The sequence below is a fragment of the Lactuca virosa genome, chromosome 5 (genome assembly GCF_052849685.1).
Source record: "Lactuca virosa cultivar CGN04683 chromosome 5, Lactuca_virosa_CGN04683_v6, whole genome shotgun sequence".
In the NCBI taxonomy this organism is placed as follows: domain Eukaryota; kingdom Viridiplantae; phylum Streptophyta; class Magnoliopsida; order Asterales; family Asteraceae; genus Lactuca; species Lactuca virosa.
The window spans coordinates 450845049-450855441 of NC_136430.1; the positions used below are offsets into that span (position 1 = coordinate 450845049).

Below are 10393 nucleotides of genomic sequence, written 5' to 3' on the forward strand. Positions count from 1 at the left end.
AGGGCTAGGCCCTAGGATATGTATGGTGTGTGGTATTTTGGAGAACTATCTAAGCTTTGTGCTTACAGTTTCATGTTTATGGTTTCAGGTACTTCCGGTACGAGAGGGAAGGGTCCGGCATGACTGCACAGCATCCCCTCAAAGTTTATTCCGCATTGATAACTTTTGCTATGATGTTTAAATACTATTTTTCACCTTGAATGGTTTTGGGAATGAATTGTTATATGGATTATTGTTTTAAAAATGAAAATTTTACCATGGATTTTCGGGACGTTACATGAGACAAAGATCCTTTTAGGTTGTATGTGCCATTCTTAATTGTTCAGTGATTTTCGCATTGTGCATATTGTTGTAACTTGAAAATTCCATCAGAAACGACCCTTTACTCTCATGATATTCTCTTTGTCGAATTATTCAAAAGAAACGCTAATTTGTTTGATTTGCTTTATATATTTCTACTGAATAATTTATTTATATTAAGAAAAAATAGAATAATTATAATCATCATTAATTTTAGAGGTGTTCAGGGATGGTTAAGTGAACTGAATTTGTATCTCACAAAGTTTATGAATTTCTTGAACCTAAACCTAAATAAATAAATAAAATTAGTTAACCGATCTTTTATCAACTAGTATTTTTGACTCAATTATCAGGTTAACTGTAACATCCCGACTCCCAGGTATAATATTTCATTAATGTGCATTCATGATGTCTAAGCAACTCGACGAGTTGGATGCCCCAACTCGCCGAGTAGAGGAGTTAATGACTGCGTGATCTTTAAAGTCTACTCGACGAGTTGGAGGACCCCAACTCGACGCGTAGGAGCTGAGTGTGAAAACCCTAATTTTCAGGGTTTGTGTCCTATTTAAAGGACCTTAAGCCTTCATTTCCGCCTCCCTTATCATCTTAGCACTCTGAGAGAAATCCTAATCGAGTTATATCCTTGTGTGAGAGAAAGAGAGGCTAACACTTCTTACTTTGGTGCATTCTTGGAGGAAGGTTGAGGAGCAAAAGGCTTGGGACGAGAGGGAGCTCTTGGATCCGGTGTTCATTCGTTCCTAGCTTTTGTTTGAAGGTTAAAAGTCACCACCTTGGTCATTGTTTGGATAGATCCCTTTTATAGGGAGTTTAGGGCCTTTTTCCATCCTTCTTTGAGTTCTGGAGTTATTTGAGCTTGCCATGGAGTTGAGACTTCAGATCTGGACAATAGGAGGTCCCTTGAGCCCAAAGGTCCAAGCTTTATCAAGCTAGTGGCAAGCTTTATGCATTAAACCCTATATAGAGATTGTTTTGGCATTTCGAGCCCTAGATGCCATGCACGGGCGTAAAGCTTGCAACTTTACGTGGTATTTCGACCTTGGGAGGCTAGATCTAGAGTTTGGGACATTATTTATGCTTAGAATCGTCTGAATGAGAATTGATCTAGAGGGACTCGGCGAGTGCATGATCCAACTCGACGAGTCAGCTAGGGTTTTCCCCGATAGTCTGAACGCGCTACAACTCGGCGAGTTGATGAGACAACTCAACGAGTTGAGTTGGAGCTTTCCCGATTCTTCTAAGGACAGGAGGAACTCGACGAGTCACATAGGTGCACTCGCCGAGTTGGGTCAACAGGGACTGTTGACTCGAGTGTTGACTTTTAGGGTTTGGTCAATTGTGGACTTTGGAGACCATGGAGGGGTAAAATGGTCTTTTCACCCTTTTTGAGACCTAGTAGAAGAGTTAGCTTAGTGGTTATTACAAATTGTTGATTAGAGGTAACTATACTATGTAGGCGGAGTCTAGACTGTTCGTGGGGTACTAGATCTACTTGCTTACTTACGAGGTGAATCCTCTCACTATAGTTACCTGAGTGGTAATACAGTGTGACTGGAGGGTCTTATTTGAGTTATCAACCGGAGGGTCCTATGTGCTTATATTGAGTTATGTGATATTATGCATCTTGTCTTTGTGATATATGCTATATTTTTTTGTGCCTTACTGAGTAGGACCGGAGGGTCCAAACCGAGTTGTGAGACCGGAGGGTCCTCACTGAGATACAGGACTGGAGGGTCCGACCCGAGCTGTGAAGACCGGAAGGTCTTCACTGAGACACATGACTGGAGGGTCCACACTGAGCCGTGAGACCGGAGGGTCCTCACCGAGACGGATGACCGGAGGGTCCATGCCGAGCTATAGCCATAAGAGGCTTATTATTTGTGTATGTGGTATTTTGGGGAACTCACTAAGCTTCGTGTTTATCGTGTTGTGTGATATGTGTTTCAAGTACTTCTCAGGATCGAGGGAAGGCGCCGGCTTGATTGTACACACTTGTTCGAGATTATGTTTGAGGATTCTGGGATACTATCATTTGTTTTGTTGATTTGTGATTTTGACAAATGATACATTGTGGTTTGAGAAAATGTGATATTGAGTTTTATGTGATTTAAAAATGAAAAAATTTGTTTGAAAATTTACGATGTTACATTAACCAAATAACAATTTACTAATTAACAATTTACTAATTATAAATGTAATTCCATGTTAACAAACTCCACAAATTTTTCCAAAATACAACCGATGATATTTGTTTACAATAATATAATTGATAATACAATAGGTGATATCCGTTTACAATAAGGTTAAAATGTATAACCTCGTTTTTCAGGTGTTATTACAATTGTTTTTACATGTATTGTTATTAAAGTTTTTTTTTTCAAGTCTCATTTTTACACTACAAAAGAAATTTAGTGTACGCACACAATACACATATACCTTCCCTTAGGCTAAGGGGTGTGGTGCATTTTTTTACCAATGGTAAAAATGTGTCACGTAGGCACCACATCAACTTTTACAGTTTTTATAATTTTCATCTACGGACTAGGATATGGTAAATGGTTTGCCTATGAGTTTTTCTTCTTCTTTTTTTTTGTTTTTTAATTTCAATAAAAAATAAGAACTTTTGTAAAAACCATACTAAAATTAAAAATTACATTTTAGAAATCCTAAAAATAAAAAATAACATGAAATTAAAAATTACATTAAAAACCTAAAAAAACATGAAGTGAAAAATTAAAATTAAAAAATTTAAAAAAAACTAGAAAAAAACATAACATCGAAATTTCATTTGCGGTTTAGCTAATATTTTTCGCGAATCGACTGCTTCACCGCTTTAGCCGCCTCTTGATCTTCGGGGTCGAGGTGTCTGACATCTTGCATTAACAACGAATATTTTGTGAGTCGGACGGTTTCAGCCATATGCCTCTCCAAAGTTGAATTCAATTATGCCATTTGTGTCATCATTTCTTCTGATCTATCTGACCGCTCGGTTCCGACTGGCGAATTTGAAGATGTCGCTTTCTCTTTTCCTTTTGCTCGAGCTTTTTTTGTCCCTTCCCATTGGAGGAGGAGGCGGGCGTATTTCTTCGATGTCGTCGTTATCATCATTAAGATTAATGCCTACGTGATCATCCGATGAGACTTGTTGTGAGTTCGAATATGAAGATGTTCTGCTTTTTTTTGGCGGATTAGCAATTTCTTCATGTGTTGCAAGTTCCTCCACCTAATGCTTCTTTTGACAACTTCCCACACATGAATAAACTTAAAGGCTTTAGCATGTCATCTTGGAATGTAGCGTGCAAACTCGCTTCACTTTTTCCGCTAGCCCATTGTTTTTCAAAGTTTGTGTAAATTCCATTCCAATGTGTCACGAGTTTGTTCATAATATTCCATTTCAAGTTACATTGGTCGGAGGTCCGATAATCTGGATTTCAACCCATTCCCTTACAAAACCGCTTTGTGATACGCAACCAAAATTGATCACGATTTTGACTCTTTCCCGTACCACCATCTTCGGATATGTCGACCCATGCCTTTGCTAACTCAACTTCTTCTTTTTGTGTCCATCCTCTCGGATCGGCCTTCTCTTTCTTTTGTTGTTAAGGTTGTTGTTGTTGTTCTTCGTGTTCGGAATCAGAAACAATTTCGGTTGAAGGTGTGAAAGACGGTTGGGATGGAAATTGGGTTTGAGATGGTTGGGTTTGGGGTTGAGATTGGAAATGGAATTGTTGGGGCATTTGGAATTGTGAATAATAGCTAGGAACACCTTCTATTTGTGGCCGGTAAAGTGGTGGTGATGACGGATCGTAGCCGAAAAGTGTGAAAGAGTTGTTAACATTTTGGTTTGAAGCATTTTGTTCGGAAGAGTTTGGATTGTTGGAAGACATTTTCAATGAAAAATGTTAGTAGAGAGTGTATAGTGTGGTTAAATTTTGGAAAATGAATTGTATATATAGTAGATTTGTTTAAAAAAAAGGAAAATGTGCCATATAGTCGTTGCCAACTGTTTGGCAACGTTCCCTTTCCTCAAACGGTCACAATTTCAATTTTTTGCACCCGGTAGAAACCCACCACCGATATTACACCGGCGGTAAAACTGAAGTCACTGCCTAGTGTTCACTGGCGGTGAATTAAGCCACGTCAGATACCACCGGTAATTGGGTTACGACACCGTAGAGCCTTAACTATATAGATCACTCCTGTATTGAACATAGAGGTGATGATTATGATTTAGTTATTTGTAAGTTGGTTGATATGAGTTAAACTTAAATTTGAACAATTGAAATGAATTAACCTAAAAGATCAACTACAAAGAAACTAGTCAAATGGATTTTGTGACAATATAGATTTTGTAACAATATGTAACATATTAATCATAATATAAAATTCTAGAAATAGATTTAAAGAAAAATAAAAGGTTTGTGGAAACGTTTCTTTTTTACTGTTATCCGATTCATCGACCCATCCATATTGCCACCTAACTAAACATTATGCAAGTCAAATAACCACTTAAACACAAATTATAAATAAAGAATCCGAATAGAGGTGTTTTGTTGTTGTCATAACTTTTACATATAAAAATCATTGGTGAGCAGGTATTTTTGTGAAAGGGTGAGTAAGAAAGATGATGGGAAATAGGAAACATTTTTCTAACTTGAAACATCATATTGTTTGCCATAAGAATGAGAACATCTATAAAAGGTGACTCATAACATCACAAAAATGATAAGTGTAGAGAATCAAAAGATTATGTACACACAAACAGACACTTCTTTTGGTGAGTCATCATTCTTTAAAAGCTTTAGGTGAACTGGGGTCAATTCGCAAATATGGTTTCAATTCTTGCGCCAATTGGCAAGTTATTAGAAGTTGGAGGGTGGGTTGTTAAACTTAAGTGAGAATAATAATATCCGCTCTCTGTTTATAAGCCTAGTCTTGAAGCTCACTTATTACATAGATTTTACTCCTTTCCTTGTCTTTCTGCGTGTGTATAAAAGTTCAATTCTTTTAGTATCTTTTCTAAATTGGAAGAAAAGTTAATGCTGAAAAGTGAAAAAACATTCAATTTTTCCCCTCATTTCATCGATGTCGTTTGATATTAGTTAAATTCTTTGAAACTGTTGATCGGAAGATCCAAGAAGATATCTCTTTTCAATTTAAAATTCTTGAATTTAAATGGAGGGGTTCTTGAATTGTGTAGTTTTTCATGTGGGTATTGATCTTTTGAATGTCAATCTTATAAATTTGGTTCAAATTTGTTGAAATTTGAAGAAACATTAGGTTTCTGTCAGGGTTAGGTTTTTTTTTAAGTAATTGGGGGAAAGAGAATGGGATTGGAGAGTCTGCTTATTCTAACAGTAGATCCACCAATAAAACGGCGAGCAGGGCTACGGAGAAAACAGGCAGGGAGAGGCTCTTACAGGGGGAGCTAGGTGTAAATTAGGGTTTAACTTTTTTGGGGGTGTGAAAGTTCATAATTCATTAGGTTGGTGGTGTAATTACAGTAGGAATTGTTTAGATTTCTTTCTGAAAGAAGATGGGGGTTAGTGCATTACATCAAGCTCTCAAGAATTTCTGTCTTAACACCGACTGGAATTATGCTGTTTTTTGGAAATTGAATCCTCAAGCTCGAATGTAAGATCATTTTACTTTTACATGTTCGTTAATAACTTATAGTATCTATCAAATATGTTATTGTTAACTGGGTCTGTTTCTTGATCTTCGTTATCTCAAAACCATCTAATTATTCTGTGAATCGTCATTGGGATCATAAATATGAATCAATTTTTATGTTTTTTGATGTGGGATCGATGGTATTTCTATAGAGCGTATATATTAATTTGTTTAGGTGCCATTTCTTTTTGAATTAATTAGGACATGACTTAATCTTAACAAAGAAAGTCAAAAACTTTTTCCATCAAGTCATAACCTTTTACAAATTTACCCTTATTTTTTTTCTTCTATTTTCCTAAGCATGCTGTAATTTCTCTTTTTTTTTTTTAAACGTCGTTTATCTATTAGTTTATCGTTTATTTTGGGTCAAAATATTCAGATCTGGAGAAGCATGTAAAGAAGCTACTTTAATAAAACTGATTATTGAGATAGATGTGAAATTACCTAACTACCCATGAATGCGTATACTACCTCATAAACCTTAGGATGTTCACAATTGCCTGTGATATGAACTTCTTGTAGGATGTTGACTTGTGAAGATGCTTATTATGACAAAAATGATCCTTCAGGGAGCAAAAAACCGTTTGATACAATGATTGGAAATTTGCATGAACAAGACCTTCTTGACCTGGCAGTGGCAAAGATGTCTTTTCACAGATATTCTCTCGGGGAAGGGTATACCACATTACCACTACACTAAAAATGTCTTCTTCTTTTTTCATTTAAAAATCTTTATGACAAAAAAATTTCATGACACTTTTTATTTTATAGAATAATCGGGCGGGTTGCGGTTACAGATAAACATCTATGGATTTCTGGTGATCAGCTTGTTAATGATCCCAGCTTGTCCTTTGAGGTAAGAAATAGCAGTGTACTTTGAAAAAACTACATTATATATAGCATTGTATTTTTAATTTCTATTATTAGGATATTGTACTTTTGAAAAATATACTCAATTATAGAAAGTGAAAGTTGCTTTATATGTTTGGATGACATGGCTATAATTGGATAGATCTTTCAAAATGCAATGTTGTATTTAACCCCAATTTATATTGCAATTTGGTGTTTTTCAGGATTATGATGGATGGAAAACTCAGCTGCAAGCTGGGATTAGGGTATGTTCTTTACAAGAACTCAAGAAGTAGCATCCTATTTTTGTTTTTCTTTTTTCTATTACAATGTTGTATATTAAATCTCTTTCTTATCAAGGCATTGTACATTGAAAAATCAAAAATCTACCCAATTATAGCATTCCACTTTCAGTTTTTTCTTATTAGGATATTTTACTTCGAAAAATCTACCAATTTATATGAATTAAAATTGCTTTGTATTTAAAAAAAAATTGCTATAATTGGGTAGATTAACAAATATATGAAATTATGTTGCTATTTCTTGCAATGAATCATGATTTGTGAAATAAATTGATCTCTTCTTGCTATGCAGACGATTGTTGTTGTGGGTGTTATTCCTCATGGAGTCGTACAACTTGGCTCATTAAAGAATGTAAGAACAATTTTTTTTTTCTTTTCTATTCATTAAATAATTATTTGATTTAATTGAAGTTATAGATAGTTAGGTAATTTATACATTTGTCTAAAATCAACAGATTCCTGAGGATTTGAAAATGGTGAATGACATCCAAGAGATCTTTCTTGAGTTACAAACTTCTTTAACCGGATGCATACCTAGCACTACTAGTTCATATAACGATACAATTACTTCCGTAAACTTCGGAATCAACAAATCCTACACAATATCCAATCCCGATCGAAACCCGGAATCAGGAATTCCCATTCCTTCAAATTTCCAAACGCTAATGAACTCCGGAAATACAGATTCCCAAACCAAAACCGAAACCAACACCATGAATACATCTTTCAATTTCCCAGCCGGATGCGAGTTATACGAAGCACTAGGACCCGCATTTTTTAACCAAAATGAAAATTACAATAGTCAAACGGTCAATGAGATGCCCGGAATTGGAATGAGAAATACCGATCATTTGACACCCAACTCGGGTTCCGAACATCTTCTAGAAGCAGTTGTGGCCAATGTTTGTCAAAGCGATAGTGAGTTTAGTAACTCGGTGAAATGGGTCGACCCGCGGTTCAATGACATGCAAACGAGCGGTTCGGGTTGTTACTCGTTTGATACTTATGGTTCTTCATTAGGGTTCTCATCGGCTAGTCATAGTAGGTGTAGTGAACCATTAGAGCAGTCACAAGAACGGGTTCATGTTAGCAAGAAACGGGCTAAACCTGGTGAAGGTAGTAGGCCCAGGCCCAGGGATAGACAACTTATTCAAGATCGTATTAAGGAACTCCGTGAGCTTGTTCCTAATGGAGCTAAGGTAACTTTCTCCCTACATAATATTTTATTTTATGTTCTTTTTTGGAACTTTTAAGGTTCCGTTTGCTACATGTTAGTATGTTACATGGGACATAACAGATTGTATTGTGTTTGTGTTTGACATGCATTGGACTGAGACTTGGACTGACATTTGATGTCGATGGGACATAAATTACAGTTTCTTTGTCCTATCCAAAAAGGTAGAACAAGGTGGGACAGGGACTCCGCTCTTAATATCTCGTCTGTGCAAAAGACGTAAATACCCTCATCCTTCTCAACATCGAAAATAACCCTAAAAAGCTTTTCCAGTCCTGTTACACGGGACTAGATGGGACTGGTTCTCTAGGGGTATTTTCGGTGATGTGGATGATGAGGGTATTTACGTCTTTTGCACAGACAAGAGATTGAGAGTGGAGTCCCTGTCCCACCATGTTCTATCTTTTTGGATAGGACAAAGAGACTGTAATTTATGTCCCATCAACATCAATGTCAGTCCTAGTCTCTGTCCAATACATGTCAAACGCAGTACAAGACTGTTTGTTGTGTCGTGTACTGTGTAACAAGCGGGGCCCGGATGTACTGAAAAGGGGTAGTTATGATTTATGACACAGTGCAGCATCGATTCACTTCTGGAAAGAACAATCAAGCACATGCTCTTCATGCAATGTGTTACGAAACATGCTGACAAAATCGATAAATATGCCGAATCTAAGGTAATGCTTTGCTCTTTGGATAAATATTTGACCAAGTTTCCCTGACTTTCTCTGTTAAGTCGAGTGTTCTTTCTGTATTAAGTGAAAACGAATTTTTTCAGTTGCTAGGAAAGGAAGCAGGCATACGAGGCCCATCAAGTCATGAACAGGGTTCAAGTTGGGCAATGGAGGTTGGGGATCAGATGAAAGTTTGTCCGGTAACAGTAGAAAACATTGGTACAAACGGCCAAATGCTGGTGGAGGTATGGCGGTTATTGGTGGTGAAAATCTAGTTATTATTATTTTTTTTTTTTTTTTTTGAGAAAATAAACTAAAGGATTTCATTCGATCAATGCAGATGATGTGTGAAGAAGGTGTCCATTTTCTTGAGATAGCAGATGCCATTAGGAGTTTGGGTCTCACTATTTTGAAAGGCGTAACAGAACCCGAATGTGATAAAACTCGGATGTGTTTTCTTGTCGAGGTATATTACTATTGTGTGTATAAAAATAAATAAATAAATAAAGTTTGTTTCTATTTGCTATTTTAATGCGTTGATGCATGTTTTCAGGGAGAGAATAACAGAAATGTTCATCGGATGGATATACTTTGGTTACTTGTTCAGATATTACAATCGAAGACACAAACTTAAACTTTGTTGGATTGTTTTTTTTTCTCATTTCGTGTTGTAATTTAGCTCCTTTTTTTGTTTTAAAAATTGATGCGAAAATAATATGTATTGCCTTAAAGTTTAGGTTTTTTGTGTCTTTGGGAAAAAAACTATGCATGTATAGTTATCAACATGTAACGAGCAATTGTATAGGCTATAGGCTATATTGGGGATTGTAAACTACAATGCTATGTTGTCTTTTATATGATCAAGTTTTAACCTTTTGGCATGAACACAAGTCTAGATGTTCTTGAATGTATAAGAAAAATGATAGGTGTGTTTGGTATTCAACTTCAATAACTTGAAATGAACCTTAATTGAAGATTAAAACTCTTTGATTGTAAAGAATTAAAACCTTAGAATGCATATAATCATAAAAAACCTGGACTATACATCATACAATGAAAAGAAGCAATTAGTGAATGTTACATAAAAATTAATTGTTAAAGACTTGATCAAATGATACTAACAAATCAATGAGAAACAAATAATCCCAAAAAAAAAACTTGTCTAATCTTTGTCTAGTTGAGTTGGTTATTTCGATTGTGTTTATTTTGAAAACATATTTCATGTTCGTATTGTATATTTTTAAACCATATCTTCATCCTTGTGTTCGTCTTGTATGTTTGTAGAAGATACACTTGTCTTTGTATTGTATTTTTTTTTAAAGCAAAAGCATCATCATCTTCTA

At 35.8% G+C, this 10393-nt stretch overlaps 1 protein-coding gene across 2 annotated transcripts; it reads left to right on the forward strand.

The window, feature by feature from the left end:
- The first annotated feature begins 5264 nt into the window (after nucleotides 1-5264).
- On the forward strand, nucleotides 5265-9940 carry LOC145114432 (transcription factor EMB1444-like). 2 transcript variants are annotated; one of them, XM_079050443.1, is made up of 10 exons: nucleotides 5265-5952; nucleotides 6514-6666; nucleotides 6763-6847; nucleotides 7065-7106; nucleotides 7435-7494; nucleotides 7598-8341; nucleotides 8952-9053; nucleotides 9155-9295; nucleotides 9391-9516; nucleotides 9604-9940. In XM_079050443.1, exons 1-10 carry the CDS (start codon nucleotides 5855-5857, stop codon nucleotides 9682-9684), a joined length of 1632 nt encoding a protein of 543 aa, XP_078906569.1. In that variant the 5' UTR covers nucleotides 5265-5854; the 3' UTR covers nucleotides 9685-9940. The 2 variants fall into 2 exon arrangements, with proteins under 2 accessions (XP_078906569.1, XP_078906570.1); XM_079050444.1 differs by having other exon boundaries at nucleotides 6561-6666.
- Nucleotides 9941-10393: the final 453 nt, after the last annotated feature.

Bases quoted from the DNA above. Each gene is read 5' to 3' on its own strand.
- LOC145114432 (XM_079050443.1), top strand. From the start codon at position 5,855: ATGGGGGTTAGTGCATTACATCAAGCTCTCAAGAATTTCTGTCTTAAC. The intron at 6,848-7,064 runs GTAAGAAATAGC...GGTGTTTTTCAG, and splicing joins ATCCCAGCTTGTCCTTTGAG to GATTATGATGGATGGAAAAC. The intron at 9,054-9,154 runs GTAATGCTTTGC...GAATTTTTTCAG, and splicing joins ATAAATATGCCGAATCTAAG to TTGCTAGGAAAGGAAGCAGG.